The sequence below is a fragment of the Argiope bruennichi genome, chromosome 9 (assembly GCF_947563725.1).
Source record: "Argiope bruennichi chromosome 9, qqArgBrue1.1, whole genome shotgun sequence".
In the NCBI taxonomy this organism is placed as follows: Eukaryota; Metazoa; Arthropoda; class Arachnida; order Araneae; family Araneidae; genus Argiope; species Argiope bruennichi.
The window spans coordinates 102,064,170-102,081,980 of NC_079159.1; the positions used below are offsets into that span (position 1 = coordinate 102,064,170).

The window sequence follows — 17,811 nt, forward strand, 5'->3', positions numbered from 1 at the left end:
AAGGCAGCGAAAAACAATTATTTTTAAATCATGAGAACTTTTCAATCTAATCAAGTTTTAAAAAAATTTAAATTTTTTTTATCTTATTATACAAAAACTGCGTATATGTACAGGTTAGTGAAGCATTTATCTTGTTACATTTAGTTTTATTTTAATCAGTGTAATAGGTTTTAAGAAATTATTATAAATTCTTAAAAGAAATGACCAAAAAGCATTTTTTTACTACTGCCCATAATATTTTGATATAAACATTCTCTTTTAATCTAATGATAATGATGATGATGTCGTGTACGTGTTACCACGGAAAGGGGGTGCAGTAGCTTCTGAGGGTAAAGACCCCTGAGCACCTGAGGGCAGAAGTCTGACTTCTAGCTCATATGAAGATGACTCTCACATAATCGCTTTCACAACCCCTTTTTACAGGGGGGCACATTCACACACCTCACAGATAGAACACAGATGAAAAACAACCATACCCGAACCGGGATTCGAACCCGGTGCGCCCAGATCACGGGGAAGATGCGCTACCCCTATGCCAAGACGCCGGCTTTTAATCTAATAAGACTTGGCTATTATCAAATACATTATTTCCCAATTCATAAAAAAAAGCTAAAATTTTCTATGATTTTCAAATATTTAGGCTCTTTGAGCCACCTCAAAAAATTGTAGTAGAGAAATGAAATTTTTAATCCCCTCCCTGAATCTAAAAGGCACATACTGTCTGCTATTATAAATCCTAATTCACAAAGAATGACCGATTTCTATTCATTCTAACCTGCAACGTTTAAATCAGTTGAAAGAATAATGCTAGAAGGTAGCTGGGTCATCTTGCTTCAAAAAATTCCAACATCATTTTATGAAAAATGCTTTCACATTCCATAATTCTTATAGAAATTATAGCACAGAGAACAAGTCAACAGAAAAGCATTTTAACTTTCCTATGTGATTTAATGCCATAAAATAAAAATAAAAACAAAAAGGGTTTTTTTAAGGAATTCTTTATGAATAGACCTAGGATAATCTCTAATATTTGGAGAAAAGGAGAGATGTTTCACCCAAAATAGGTCTAAAATTCACATCAGTTATGAAATTCAAACTAACTTGCAGCACGTCTATGTAGTCCAAAAAGTGTTAAAAAATAGTGCAAGATAGATAATTTAAAATTTGACAAAACTCTAACTTTTTTCGTAAGAATTTTGGTGAAAGCTTATAAGAAAGCTTATAAGCCAGTTAACAACTACGTTACCCGAGCAATTGCTTTTGTATCATAGTCATGTTACTGGACTGCGAACCACAAGGTCCCAGGTTCTATCCTCGCTCATCTCAATCTACCACATTGGTAACCTTGATCCATCAACCTTCATACAGCTGTTGTGGCGCCATCTACCCGCCGCAACCCAAAGTCGTCAGACTCACTTAACGCAGCAAACAACATCAGCAACCACTCACCCACACACGCTCGCCATAACGCTTGGCGTTACTCAAAGGGGTACAGGCGCATTAGAATCAACAGCTAATACATCACCACTCAACAGCCATATCGTTCGTCTCACCTCCGACTCACTGGAGGGAGAGTCTGTAGTGAAAGCTTATAAGCCAGTCAACAACTACGCTACTCGAGCAATTGCTTTTTTATCATGGTCATGTTGCTGGACTGCGAACCACAAAGTCCCAGGCTCTATCCACGCTCATCTCAATCTTCCACAGAATAAATATTCGCGAGCAGTAAATATGAAAGAAACAAAACAGACGATATTGAAATAATAAATAATTTTAAATCCTTTAAAACCTCACTTCTTAGGATAATAAATGGAACCAGAAATGTAGAACATAGTTTAGGGTCTTTTTCCAAAACACGCAAATGGCAATTATTGATGGGTTCACACCAGAAAATAAGACGCAATAACAAGCAAGATTAGTGTTTCAAACACATTCACTACAATTATTTTTTAATCCTGGTGATATATTCAACTTGATAAAAAATTTGCATATTCATATATTTCATTACAAGAAACTATTTTTATGAAAATTAGTGGAGGAATTTACATAGAAACTTAGAGAATCTAATAAAATTGATTACTTATGTCATCTGAATAAAAGTTTATCCGGAAAATCTAAATTTTAAGAAACAAGAAAGTGCAAATTGTGCATATGCATAGCAGGATAATGTTGTTTATGTAGATGACAAATATTTACCACTTACTTCATTCGTAAGAAGAAACCTGTATTTCTCTAATTCTTTTAGGAATGACAATGGTAATGTCCATTTAGATCGCAGATATTCCATGACATTTTGTTTAAAATTTAACATCACAGTTTCAGGCAAAGTCGTCTTTAAGAAATCTCTAGCAGTTTCTTCAGCATTCTGAAGGGAAAAAAAATCCCAGTCAATACTTTTTTGCAGTTTTTTGGTAAATTTATAAGTAAATAAATATCAGTGTATTAAAAACGTTTAATTGCTAAAGACTGATTGCCTTGCTTGATTACCTGATTGTAGAATTTTAGTCGATTAATACATAATTTGCTTTTAAGATTCCAAATATTTTTAGCACTTTTATTAAATTTTACTTGTTTCATGTTTATAAACAATTAGGAGTGGAGAATAAACAAATTAATTTTTTATTTTTTTAGTCCAGAAACTTTAAACGTTACTTGCATACTTTAGCATCAGCGTTTTAGATTGCTAAAGAACATAATTAGTATTATAAATGTTATTTAAAGTTTATAAGAATATATAAATAACTGTTTCAATCATTTTTCAACATGAGAAACTTTAAACATACTTTTAGAAGGCAATTTTCAATACGAGAAAAATATGCAACTGCCCAATGCATTAGATCAAAAGGATCAGCAACAGCCTTTTCAATATCATTAAGAGAAGGTTTCAGTTGATAAGCTCCATCTAACCAGATTAACTTCACTTTTAAGCCTCCTATGTACTCCTAAAAAATAAAAATAAATGTAAACAATAGCTAAACTTATTATTAAAGTGAGCAAAAAGAATCAACAAACAAAACAAATTCAATATTATTTATTTAAAAAATATTGTGAAATTTAACAGGTGATAACATCCAAGTTTTTTTTATGCATATTTTCTGTTTATTTGACATTTATATTGAAGAATGTTCACTTTTTTTGTAATGCAAAATTTGTTTTTTGTGAATGGAAAAATCAATTAATCAATTAAATTAAACCAATCTAATATTCTGAAGTAAGCAATTAAAACCAGAAGGAGTGAATTCCCTAAAACTTTCTCACATACTCTCTAATAACTTGTCATGACAATGGATACAATAATTACGAAATCTTAACTTTTGACGTGAATATAACAATTTTACTTTGGCGAGCGTGTTGGCGATTCATTCCTGGCATGCGAATAATAGTACCTAAAAATCGATTGCCTGCTTTAGACACTTTTTCTAAATCTACTGAAAAAAACTTGACAAAAAACTGCACTGGTAGTCAAAAAATCTCAACCAAATTTGATATATTTAAGCCACTGCGTTTTAGAATTATCACCTTTACATGCTTTTGAAAAAACAGACTTACAGACAGTCACCCGGTTGTTGGTTTAATTTAGTTTAGTTATAATAACATCCCATTGTAATGCAACACTAAAGCTATTTGGGACGGACCTCATAAATGACGAGGGCGACACCTGAGCTGGCACCCCACTCTCCACACCACACCAGCGGGAGGAACATTTGGGCCCTGACGGATTTAACGTGCAACAGACCCCCTTACACGATGGTTCTTCGGTGGAATTGGGTCTCGAACGTGAAACTACGACTCATGAGCCGAGACCTTACTACCAGGCCACCGCGATCCTAACCGGTTGTTGGATTTGGCTCAAAATTTAACGGATGTCTACACTAGAGATGTAGACACCCGTTATCGAATCTGCCTACCGAATTTTATCCATCTAGCTCTGTTCATTTTGTAATTATCGTGTTAACTTATACTCGAACAGCTGAACTTCCACTGAACAGATTTTACTCAAAATTTGACAGAAATCTGCAAATCTGTAAAGACGGTATACCAAATTTCATACATCTAGCTCAAAGCGTTTATGAGTTATCTTTGTCACAGACAAACGGACATTTTCCAAAAATGTGCTTTTCGAACTCAGGGAGGCCTAAAACATGGAGATTCGCCAAAATCTAGAGTTTGAATTTTTTGATGATTTCTATAATTTCTCTGTATTGCGTAAACGAGACATTAAAAGTGCATATTTCTAATTTTAATACATAAAATAACTGAACAGTAGTGATTTTTTTGTAGCAACAAATTTATTGATTAAACATATTTAAGATGCAGCCTTCATAAAATATTACCTCGTTAAAGATGGTTCATTTACAGATCACAAACACACACTACTGCAACTTAGTTTTGCTTGAAATATGCCCGAAAACAGCCCAATACATACAACATAACCATTTTATGAATTCAACTGTTTGTATTTTAGCATTTTATATATTTCGAATCAAAACCCTTTTTTTTCTGAACATTCAGCAGCCTTCTTGCAAGATGTATAGTTACGGCAAGTGACTACATTAAAAACTGATTTCTTTTTATTTAATGCCCTGAATGTTTAAACATGTCTCTTTGAATTTTTTTTTTTTTTTCTAATTCTACTTTTTGGGAAGTTACATGATTTTTATATTTGCATTCACATACACTTTAATGCTATTTTTCTTCTTTCAAGGCTGTTTTCTCAAATTCTAATTTTTGGTAGAATATATATATATATATATATATATATATATATATATATATATATATATATAATTTGGTACAGTAATTCATTCAATAGCAGTAAGTAATTCTGTTCTGCACTTCCTGAACTAACGAATAAATTAACTACTCCTTTAAAAATATTTTATAGTTGTTTTAAATCTTCATATTGTGAAAGAAATTGAAAATTTCATGTTATGAATCAGTCGAACCCCGTTATTTAGAAAAAAAAATGGCCAGAAATGTAGCTTATTTTTTTATTTAAGCACTAGACCATCTATTTCTTAAGATATTTGCATAATTTTAAGTAAATCATTTGTTAAACTTTTAAACTAGAAGATTTTTGCTTTAGACAATTAAAGGACTTTTTCCAATTTTTAAAAAATGTTGTCACTTAACAGGTATATTTTGGTTTCTTTTTCTTCTTACGTCTTTCTAAAAAAATTATTTTTTTTTATGTAAAAGTTTAAAAATATAATCATTTTAGAGCGTTTCTCAAAAAATCATCCCGAACATAGTCAAATATCTTAAAGTAGAGCCCCCGTATCAAATTGAATAAGACGTACCTCAAAGCGGCACACACATTTTTCATATTTACATAACGACTCATAGCATAAAGACTTCAGCTGGGAGATCATAATAGAAGCCACGCAGTTGAAGAATGACTCTTGCTGGTTAGGTGGAATGATACCCTTTTTCACACCAATCGACATGGTCTTATGAACAAGAGGATACCAACTAAAAATATGAGAGTTATTGAAAAATCAATATAAAAGATATTCAATGCAATTTTTAATTGTAGTTGAAATTTTTAATTGTAATAGCACAAACTTGTTATGCAATTTATCTTGTGCATTTAGAATTTGCATCTTCACAACTTGCTGGTATGTGGATACTTCATAAAGTTCCTCTTTCTTGAATACATCCAGATCTATGAAACTAAGTTTATCACCAGTGGAGAGCCACGCTTCCATTAATTTCAATATGCATTTATTAGACAGGATATAAGTTTCCGCTAACTTTCTCTTCTGACGTCTCATTTGATGAGCAGGGGTTCTTGCGAAGGAAGACATTTCTTTGTAATACATAGATGTTGGATTATAAGCACTCTTCTTTGGCACAGAAGAAAATAATAACGAATCCACTAAAGAAAAAAAAATATGAGCATCTGGTTATTCGAGGGATGAATTTTTAATCAATTTAAAATCACTTGCAAATATAAAAAGATTACATTCCGATTATTATATTAAAAAGTAATTAAAAATTGAAAATGATCCACACACTAAAAGTCATGCTACAGTTTTAATATCTAAATAATTATGTAGATATGCGGCCGAAAAGAAGAAACTTTTGGAATTTTAACGTGCAATATTTCTACAGGAGAGAAGCGACGATAAAGTCATGCTCTGTTCACATCGCAATACAAGAGTAAAGTCGCAGAAACTTTTCATTTCGGTGATTTTACTATGAGATTTTGGCGTCGATTCAAACAAGAGAATCTTACGTATCTTTGAAAATTACGTGTAAGTGTTAGATATTTTTATCTCTTTGTTCGAAGCTTGAGAAAATTAAACAGTCATGTTTTTTAGAGCGTGTGTTAGAAACAATGAAATAAAAAGTGGGAATTGGATCAGGAAACAAGAGAACATTTCAGAATGAAGTTAACATGGGCTCATCTAAAAAAAAAAAAATAGGAAATTATTTAATATTTAATTTAGATTTAAAAATTAATTACATATATATACATGATTCGTACATGGGGAGAACAAATGAAACGCGTCCATTTGCATCGCAACACAAGAAGATTAAAGTGTTTGAAATTTCTCCCTCAGGTCTTTTACTATGAGATTCCGATTGGGATTTCTTTGACATGGGTCGATTTCATGGAAAGTAATCTTAGGTGTCTTTGAAGATATGAAGTAGGTCTTAAGAATTTTTATCCCTTCCCTCTGAGGATGAGAACTCAAGATGACAGCAATTTTTCAAAGAGCGTACACCTCATTCATGATCATTAGTCAGATCCAATATAGCAAAGCAACATTTTGACAGAGCCCTCGGTCTCAACAATTATATCAATTTCGCAATTTTACAAGAATAGTTAAGCAGTCAGAATTGTTTGTATCGATTGTTCAATTTTAATTTAAAATAATATTTTTATTTGATGTGATAAGGTGTAATCCATCAAAGTCACTTGACATTATTAAATTATTATTATTGATATGATCAGTGAGCAGATGAACAACGAAGGCATCTAATAAGTTATTTCCAATCTAAATCAACCGATGTTGAGGCAGTTATTCAATTTTATCATTGATTTTTAATGAGTGTTTTAAATCCTTTATTTTAGAGACTCTCTGTGCTATTTAAGTTGATATTATTTTATCCTAAATCAAAAAGAAAAAAAAATTCTTCTCCTAAGAAAATTTGTGAAATACTTTTGTTCACATTTTCAATTATAATACTTGCACTTGGTATTTTTCTTTCTACCATCATCTGGTTTTCATGGGGATGATATTCCTTTAATAAGTATTTTCCTTTATGTTACAATGTTTATGCATTTTTTAAAGATATCCAAATAAAAGACACAACAGAAAAAGTATGATTCTAACTGTTGATTCACAGATATTTCACGCTAAGATTTTGCAAAAGTGTCGTACAAACTACAAAAAATAAATAATTAACATTTTTTTTTTTTTCGTATTAATAATGAAAATTTTCTTGGCTATTTTAGTTGTAAACAAGAGCACCATAAACTATCGTATCTTTTGTAGCATTTATTATTTATTAATATTTAGGTAACTCATCTAAAGAAAGTAGTTTGCCATTTAACATTAAAATAATGTAGTTATACAAATATATATATATATATATATATATATATATATATATATATATATGTTTAAAAAATGTATACATAAAAAAAAATTCTTTTCAATAATTTCAATATATTATTTCTATATGTACCAAATATCAAATAGTAATGTTATACAGAATGAATTTATAAATCAGAGAAGTTTAAAATCAAACTACTGAACTGTATGGTCTTTTAAATGAACTTCATTTCATTTGCACATGATAGTATTAAATGGATTAATACTATAAAACCTTACATCTTTATGTATTTATTCTGGTTATTCATAAAAGAGAATAGCTTCATAGTCAAATTTATACTTATTATATTTTTATTATAGGCAGATTTACTTTTTTCAGACAATGCTCGCCTCATGTGACACTATAACTGATTTCTGTGTTATCATCATCATATCTCACTTTTCCCCCTTAAAAAAAATATTACTTCATATCCTATCAACTGACTGCTTTTCTGCTCATGTATACAAAGTAAAATCGATTTGCAGTTTATGTTTTAAGAACAACAATGGAAATCCGAAAATGTTGTAATATTATTTTCTAAAAAAAAACTTAATAATTCTGTATTTCAATCAATATTTAAACACTGCCAAAACAGTATAGTGAGAATTCCTTATATATCTGTTCTTATAAACTTAATGGCTATAAATATATTTTGTAGATAACTTTTAATTTTCTTATGTTTAATAAATCTGAATACAATAATCAAATATATAACATATTAAAAAATTGATGTTGAGTGTATTCTTTACCTGCAGATTTTTTGACAACCCAAATATATTCTTCTTTAATCTGTTGGATTGCTTTTTCTAGTTGTGTTTCCATACCAACCTATAGGCAAAGATTTAAATATAAATTTAGAAACCCATCTTTCACTATGCTATAAAAATAGTTTAGCAGGAATAAAATTAACTTTACGTGATTTTAATCAGCATTTAAGAAAAATATTATGGATGAATAATGTGAAATATATGTGAAATTTTATTGGTTTTCAAAGCAGTAAAAGCATAAAAAAATTTTACAAAAGTAATTTAAAATTATACAACAAAAACTTCATTCAAAGCAAAAAAGATACTTCAGACATATCAGCAGAAATACTACAGTTAACTTCATTGCTGCCACTAATTTCGTTTGCATTTATTTACAAGAACTATTTTTGCTATTTTTTTTTCAGTAGTTTTATTAGAAATGTTTCAAGTACTTCAAGTTTTAATTCTAGTAATCAGGCAAATATGAGACATTTTAAACACACAGATTACAAAAAAACAGACTAATTGCAAAAAAAAAATAAGAAAGAACAAAGAAATATTAGTCAATGTTAAAAAAAAAATCCTAATATATAAAAAAGTTATGAAATAAGTAATCAAATATTTTTTTTATCAAATTCAACAATAAAAAAATCGTATTCAATATTTTTAAAAAATTCATTCAGTATGAAAACTGTCAAGATATGTACATTCTTCAAATATCAAAATTTTCATCTTTATTATCAAACACATGTAATAAAAGGGTTTACATAAATATAATTTTCTCACAAATAGTTAATCTCATCCCTATTGACCTTTAGTTATATAGTGGATTTGTAAGGATTTCCAGCCAGTCTAAAGTCATTGTAATGATAATTGTGTGATGAGTGTTTTTTGGTAGTTTTGAAATAAAGTTAACCTTTTTTCATTCTTTCATTGATGTGATAGATAATATTAGGGACATAATGAATTAAAATAATTTAATTTTTTATAATTAAAATATTTTGCAATTCCTAGCATTCTTCAAAATAATTTGATACCTGAATGTATGTCTTACTCTAAGTAATAATATCTCAATTTAAGTAATTTAATCTTTAGTTATTTAGATAAAATCAAATTAGGAAGACTTGACCCTACCAAAAATCTCAATAAAACAATAATAAATAAATGTGCTTTTTATTATTACATCTTCATTATTCATAATCAGCTGAAGTAATCCCTGTGTTCTGATATAGTGGAGTAATTCAACATTACTGTAAGACTAACAATTAAGCTGGATGATTCTATAAATAATAACTATTGACATAATTTTTAGTGCTTTTTATCATTTAGTTTCACATAAGAATAATTATGTGAGACTTGGTTTTAAATTTAAAGTATAAAATTTCCTATTAATAGAAAATTTGTGAATATTAAAAAAAAAAAATCTTTTCTTAAAATCAACCATTTTTTCTTGTGAGAATCTTAAACCTACATGATATATCATTCATATATTTAGCAATATACCAATCTAGTATTCTTAAAAACAAACTCTTTTATGATGGTAATAATTTTTTAAAAAAGCAATAATATTTTTAATAAAAATTAGGATTAATGTTTCCCTATTTTCCACTACCAGTTCATTTCAAAAAACAAAATTTAATCACATTATTATAAAATACATAAATACATGTAGAGGAATGAAAAATTATAAAAATTTTACATTGTAAAAACTTATGAATATAAAAAATACAAAAATTTCAGAATTTGAGTACAACATAAACTGTCCATTCTAAAAAATATTTATTTCTCAAATGATATAATGAAAATGCACACTTTTCACTTATAAAAGATTCTATCAAAATTAAATATCTATAATAAGCTTTTTTTTTTCCAGTACAGCACATTGTATATTTCTTGTATACCTTTAGTCTGTTAGGGACAAAATTTAATATTCTTTCAATATTTTTTTCAGTCAGTGGTGCCACTGTTTCTGTAGGAATCAATTTCCTGAGGTAATATTCATATTTCTAAAATGGGAAAAAAATCAAAATAAAATGTGAACAATGGAATTTAAACATTTACATTAACATGAAACTGTTACATTTATTACAAAACTGTTATAAAATCATCATTTGTGAAAAACATATATAAAGTCACAATATAAAAAAAATGTATAATAGCAAATGCTAGCCATAAAAAAAAATCTGATATATTTAGAATAAAATAACTATAATAATTTCCTTACATTACTCAGACATGTTTGGATGAAGGGTTCAGTAAGGATAATAACACAGCTTTTGGATATTATTTTAACTAGACTAAATAACTAGATAATAATGGATAATTTAGCATTGATTCAGCTCTCAAAAGGAGATATATTCCCTCATCATCAATGAAAATGCTGGTCAATTCACGGCCATTACTATCCTGTCTAGACTAGTAGAAATCTATTTACTTTTTTAAAAATTGTTGTCATTCTCACACACAAAGTGGTTCTTAGACAGTGGTATATCAATTGCTAATGTAATAAAATTATAAACTAAACCAGTTATTTGAAATGCATTATACTGGCCAAAGTTTAAACTTTACATGCTTGAAATAGTTCTTTTCATAATTTTTCAAACTTTTAATTTGAAAAGAAAAGAAAAGATAGAAAAATAAAATCATAAAGATCTTTAGACCAATAAAAAATTATTAAGTAAACCCATGCAATGCATAAACTATAAAAAACTGAATGCACAAAAAATCTCTTTTTTTTCTGATCTTTAAGACAGATTTAATAACTTTAAAAAAAAAGAAATAATTTATAAATAATGCATAGCTCTGCTTTTGCATTCCAATCTTAAACGTTTTGCTATTATTTACAATAAGTTTTGTTCATCCTCTCAGATGAACTTCTAGGAGTAATTAATGTAAAGGCTTTTAGCAATTTATGTTTTCCTATTGTTCACTGAATCGTTTACACCACTATTCTTCTGGACCCTTGAAAAAAAATACAAAAGTGGAATAGTACTATATTTATTAGAACATGGCAGATTCATTAAATTATGATGATTAATCTATTGGACAAAACAAAAAAAAAACCCCTAAAAGTCATAAACAACCAGTAGGAGTAATTTCCCCCAAAATTTCTAGTATACTCTATAATAAAGGTATTACTGCAGACAATGCCTTGCATGGCACTGACATACAATAGTTATGAAACATTAACTATTGGGAAGAATTTAGTAATTTTTCTGAATTTACCAAGTGTTCCTTGAAAAGTTTCTTCGTAATTAATCCCTGGCATGAGGTTAATAGTATCCAAAAATCAAATTTATGCTTTAGACACGTTCTCCTCAACCGATTGAAACAAAAATTTCCCACAGAATTACACTTGTAGTCACAAAATCACATGCCATATATGATATATTCAAGTCACTGTGTTTTTGAGATACTGCATTTACAAGTTTCTGAAAGTACAGATTGACAGACAGTCAAACCCTTGAATTCAGCTCAAAATTGACAAGTCTATCAAGCTTTCTTCATTTCATAATTATCACGTTAATTAATATTCAAACAGAAAGATTTCCTCTAAATAGATTTTCCTCAAAATTTGACAGAAATCTACAAATTTGGTATAAAGACCATATACCAAATTTCATCTATCTAGCTCACACCATTTTCGAGTTATCTTTGTCACAGATAGATGGATGGACATTTTCAAAAAATGTGTTTTTCAAACTCAGAAAGGTCTAATTATACGGAGATTCATCAAAATCTCCAGTTCGAATTGTTTTGACGATTACAGTACTTTCTGTATGCTTTGTATGCGAGAAAGTAAAAACTGGAACAAAAATTATAAATTATAAAGAATTATAATAATAATAACTTAAAGTTCACAATTACTTATTTATGACAACTATAAATAAATGAATAATTTTGATATTGGAGAAAACATATATTCAAGATATATTTCTCTATTTTTTTTAATAAATCAGTATAAAATTAGCAATTTCAAAGAAATAAACGAATTTTGAAATAATTTTCTTACATTTACTGAGCCCTCTACAATAATAATACAACTTATATTATCTGTATTCTTTAGAAGTAAAAGCTACAAATATAGTGTCAGAAGAAGTTTTTGTGCAGTGTTCTAAGGTGGCATTTAATTAAAATTTCCCATTAAGCGTCATTTACTTCCACACAAAAAAAGTTCTAAAGTTCACATTCTAAAGAATGTTTTATGCACATTCCCAGGTTTTTGTTATTCTTTTCTTCAGTTTGACTACCTTCAGACTGTCAAAAAAATCTTCATCCTTTGTTATGCATCCAATAACAAAGTTATTTCTTTAATATTTTATAGCAATAAAAATAAAATTATAGAAATCTTAGTCATAATCAGGTGTTTTATACACCATAATTTGTGATAATCAAATGCACTCACAAATGTTTTTTTATATTAAAAAATATTTTTATTTAAATAAATGATCTTGAAATATTAGCACCTGCAAACTTATAATTTTTTCCTCCAACTAAATGTTTTTGGTGTATTAGTACTGGTCAAATATTACCAGCTAACAAAGACAAAAGTTCTTTTTCATTTTTTATTACAGATAAAACATAATTTTGTGTATAATTTTTATTTGAAGAGTTGAACTTTCAAATTATTTTGAAATTACATTTTAAATGCAAAAAAATTTAAAATCAGAAAGTACTGCACACAAATTCTGTTTCACTAATAAATTTGGAATATTTGATTTAATTCATTTAAATCAGCCAAATTTTTAATCACATTTTTCGTATACATTAAATCAAATATTAAGTAAATGAAATGAAAATATTCATAATAGTTTTCAATATGCCTTATTTCAGAAAAAATGGTTGACAATGCTACAGAAAATAAACAGGAATTGAATTCCTTAATTAGTTAAACATTATACTTTTAGCAATTTTTTAAAGCTGGTAAGAGAAAGAACCTTTACCCTTTTATTACCCCCACCCCTTCTAAAAATATAGATAAAGCATGAACATATTTTACAACATTTAATTTTTTTTTAATGAAATTACAAAAAAAATGATAATTATCAGTTTTGGCAACATTTTCTATGATTCCCATAAATAAATAATAAAAATTAGAGCTATAAAATGCATGAAATGTAATTTTTTAATGTCAATATTAAACATGTATTTTGAAAAAAAAAATATCTGAAAACTTGGTACATTTCTTTTCAAACAACCTTTGAAAACATGGAATTCTTTGTCACACAGAATCAAGAAAGAATATTGGACTTGATGCAATATCCATATGTGAGCTTTGAAACAAATATTGCAAAATAAAATAATAATTTGTTAGATTTTGCTATTTATCACTTTGCACAAGTTGGTATAATTAAGTAATAATCAGAAGATGATGAATAATAAAATTATTTTAGCACAGTTGATATCAAAATTATACAAAAGAAAAAACTCTAATAAATTAAATTATAAAAACAATTGTTTCATAAACTTATAAAATACAATTTGGTATGCAAATTACTAAACTATATGCTTTCACTTCATTTTCTTACATATTTTGTAGGGAACTCATGAATAATATCATTGCAATTTAGCCATTTTTTTTTTTTTTTTTTTTTTTTTAGTTATTGATGTTCTTGAATAATGCTACATCTCAAATATTATTTTTATCATTTTCGGTCTTTAAAAAGATATTTCTGCAGATATAACTGTAATTGGAAAAAATCAATATAATTCTCTGAATAATAATTTAATTTCCGTTACTGTTTAAACGCGAATTTGGCGTAAGAAATCTGACAGAATTCTACATTATTTGGCAATTTTTCGCTTGTGCCTGGCTAACGGAAAAGTACCTACTATTTTAGTCTTAAAAGGGCAAATCAAAGAGAGATTTTGATTCATATACATCAATGTAAATCAATAATAATCAGCAGTGTCTTTGAAAAAAATTATATGGCATCTCATGCTTGTGGTAAATTTCTAATTTTTTTTTCCAAAGAAATAAATTATTACAATGAAATTAAATTATGACTAAAAGAGTACAGCTGGTGTTAGCTATCATTTGAAGAGAAACAATCTTGGCTTGAAGATTTCACATGAAATATTCACAAATCTAATAATAAATGATAATATTCGTATGAATATATATTCAGATTAAAATAAATAAATGAACAAAAAAAGAATTTTTGTAAAATGAATCAATGATGCAGAACCAAATGGTGCTCAGATCATTCTTAGTTCCCTTAGTTACCTTTGATCTAATTAAAAACTAGGTGATTAATTATCCTTAAAATTATGACATATTGCATAATTTAAAGCATTTTTATATTGTAGTAAATTGTTACATAATTTTTTAAAATGTAGGCAATTAGAAAAAATTTCATAGTATTGATAATCTTCCACAAAAATACTACTTACAAGCCATTGCCTCTCTTCTGCTGTCAAACTTCTAGATAATTTTCCTGAAGTTGTTTCTTTCTCTTCAAATGGTCTAAGACATAAATGAAACAAATCATTTGAGATGGCATTCTTTTAAAAAATTAGAAAATGTCTCATTTAATTAAAAGTATTGATTTAATTTGTTTTATATTCATGAAATAATTTAATTTTTCATAATACATGTATAACACACACTTCTTCTTCTTCTTCTTCTTTTTTTTTGCAATTATTTTGAAAATATTTTCTAATAATTTCTAAATACAAGATCTTTTTTAAGAAATGTTCTGAATTTATCTATGTATCTCTCAAATGAACTAAATAATAAAACAGACAAAGAATTTAAAATGTTTTTGTGAAAAATTTAGAAAATATCTTTGATTAGCAACATTATTTTACTTTATACATCTATCTATACTTATACAAAGCTCAATGTGCGCGTGTGTGTGTGTGTGTGTGGGTGGGTGTGTTGGCGCTCTACAGGCCAGACCGTTCGACCTACAGCTACCAATTTTGGCACGTGCATACCTTGGAGGTCGGGAATGTGTACCTGGAGTCCCTTTTTTTTGAAATTTTAATTAGAATTTTAATTATTAATTAAAAACTAACTTTCCCGCCTTTGGGTGGTGGGGAAATGAAAAAATCTTTTCATTTCCCCACCGCCAAATGAGTAAGGCTTTAGTTTTTTTCCCCCACGCTAAAGAGAATAGGCTTATCAAATTTTCAGCCACTTATTTCAAACGATTCTGTTTATTTTCTTAATGTTTGATGCATTTAAAATTAAACATTGTTAATTAATCGATCTTTCAGATTCATTCTGAAGTACTTTTGATAACAAAATAAATAAAACAGAATAAAGGAAATTAAAAATTTTTAATCTGCATAGCGTTACTCCAACTGGAGTAGAAAATTCTCGCATTTGCGTTACCATAATTGGCGTTGAAAATTCATGCATGCGCATTGTGTTCTGATTGTTGACAACTATTTTCAACAGATTCGGACTTGGTTTTGAAGGCTTAATATGTTTTTGACAGATCATTTCAAACGATTCTGTTTATTTTTTTAGTATTTGATGCATTTAAAACTGAACATTGTTAATTAATCAATCTGTTCATGATGAATCTGAGAAAATTTTGTTGAAAACTTCTTGAGATATTATATAAATTAAGAAAAATATTCTTTAGTGCCCATAAGATTTAAATTCTCAGCGACTCTGTTTTCAATACTCATATTAAAAAAAAAAATGCTTCGTTTCAGTAAAAAAAATATTATTATATTAATTGCAGTTTGATTATTTCCACTTTAATTTAAAGCATAAATTCTACGGGAGCTAACAGAAAATTAGAGAGATACATATTACGTTATGGCTGAAGACCTTTAAAATATTATGAGTAAATTATATGACTATTAAAATTTGAAATTTTAAAATATTTTAATGAAGAATCAATTAAAATGGGAGTTACATAAAATATTTAATTATTAAAATTTTAACGTGCATTAAGATTGGCGAACCGGCTGGTCGCCAAAGGCGGCTAGTATAAAATAAACGGAAATTTTATAATTCGAGAATTTAAATAAAATCTTATATATTTTAATTAAATATCCATCAAAAAATAAAATCATTGGCAAAATCAGTCTGAGTAATATTGTGCCTAATACTTTCTGACTGTTTTGCTGTTCACTGACTTTTGATTTTGTGTATGCATTTGATCATGTAATATCATTAATTACAGTATCAAGTTTCATATCATCTTATTACAAGATTCAGTTCTTAATTAATTTGTATTTTAATTTTAAAAAATTACTATATTTATTATAAAACAGTAATTTTTAAAAATCATAAAAAATAAAAATAAAAACTTTATTTGGCAATATACATAGTTAAAAGTTAATTATTTCTCTAAACTAAAAATTACTTAAGAAACGTTTTTCATAATAAATACACTATAATAATATAAATATTTGAGTTTTACACAATGTAAAATGCAAATACTCTAAGCATTAACAGATAAACCTCATTATTCAGAAATTTGAATTTTGAACGACAAATCATCATTATTCATTATTTAGATTTTAAATGATGGAAGGAAAATGTATTACTTAAATGCCTTCAATAAGGTTGAACGAAATTTTTCTCTCTCATCAAGCATAGCCCAGTATCCTAATCGACGAACTCTTTTATTCCTTTTGGGGATTTTTTTCGCACTGGGCACATCTAACAGGGAAAAAATATCTTTAATGTTTTCTAAATATTTAAAAAATCTTAACATATCACTAAAATGGGGAAAAAAATTAATTTTTTTCTGAAACATAAGTTCAAGCTTCTCAACAGAATAAAAAATTTTGTGACAGGAAAATCTTTAAGGATTTGCATTTTTTAAAAACAAACAAGTAAAAATATATATATATATATATATTAAAAAAAATTTTTTACTATAATTTCATATGTGATATATGGAATATATTCCATTTTTACAGAAAAGAAACAAAACGATAAATTAAAAAAATACGACCACTAATAGACAAAAATACAATAACATAAAATAACAATGGTGTATCTCTTAGGCCTAATTTCAGGGGATTTTCGGGTCACGAGGAGTTAATATTGTTGGACAATTTTAGTCTTGATTCCTCACAGAAAAAATCCCTTATTTTGAATCCCTGCCTGAGGGTGACCCTTGAGAAAGTCTTCCGGCTGGATTCTTATTTTATTTGGTTTAATTTTGATACTTTTTTTTCCCCTATTAACTTAGTTCTTATTACTAAATGTCTAAATTCATCTGTGTTTTAATAGTAGCTGCAGTTGCGCTCTCTAAATACAATGGTGCTTTTTCTGTTCTTTTTCTTTCTTTCTTTTTTTTTTATAGTTTTTAGTTTGATTCATAAATATTTTTTTAGTTTCGATTTCCGAAATAATTTTAATTTCAGGCTGTTTCAATAATAGGTTTAATTACATAATGCTTATATTTTTGGTTACTTATATATGTATGTAATGATATTTTAAAAATTTAATTTGAAACTTAATTAATTTCCTAATTTTTAGCTCATA

The 17,811-nt window shown here is 27.6% G+C and overlaps 1 protein-coding gene across 1 annotated transcript in view; it reads right to left on the bottom strand.

Moving 5' to 3' along the window:
• Positions 1-17,811, bottom strand: part of LOC129983797 (dynein axonemal heavy chain 7-like) — a 135,663-nt gene that overhangs the window by 111,791 nt on the left and 6,061 nt on the right. The window contains exons 3-10 of the mRNA XM_056093431.1: positions 16,863-16,977; positions 14,745-14,817; positions 10,253-10,357; positions 8,355-8,433; positions 5,566-5,878; positions 5,301-5,472; positions 2,784-2,942; positions 2,204-2,365 (exon numbers count right to left, since the gene is read on the bottom strand). Coding sequence (XP_055949406.1) covers positions 2,204-2,365; positions 2,784-2,942; positions 5,301-5,472; positions 5,566-5,878; positions 8,355-8,433; positions 10,253-10,357; positions 14,745-14,817; positions 16,863-16,977 — 1,178 coding nt within the window. The remainder of the gene's footprint in view (positions 1-2,203; positions 2,366-2,783; positions 2,943-5,300; positions 5,473-5,565; positions 5,879-8,354; positions 8,434-10,252; positions 10,358-14,744; positions 14,818-16,862; positions 16,978-17,811) is intronic.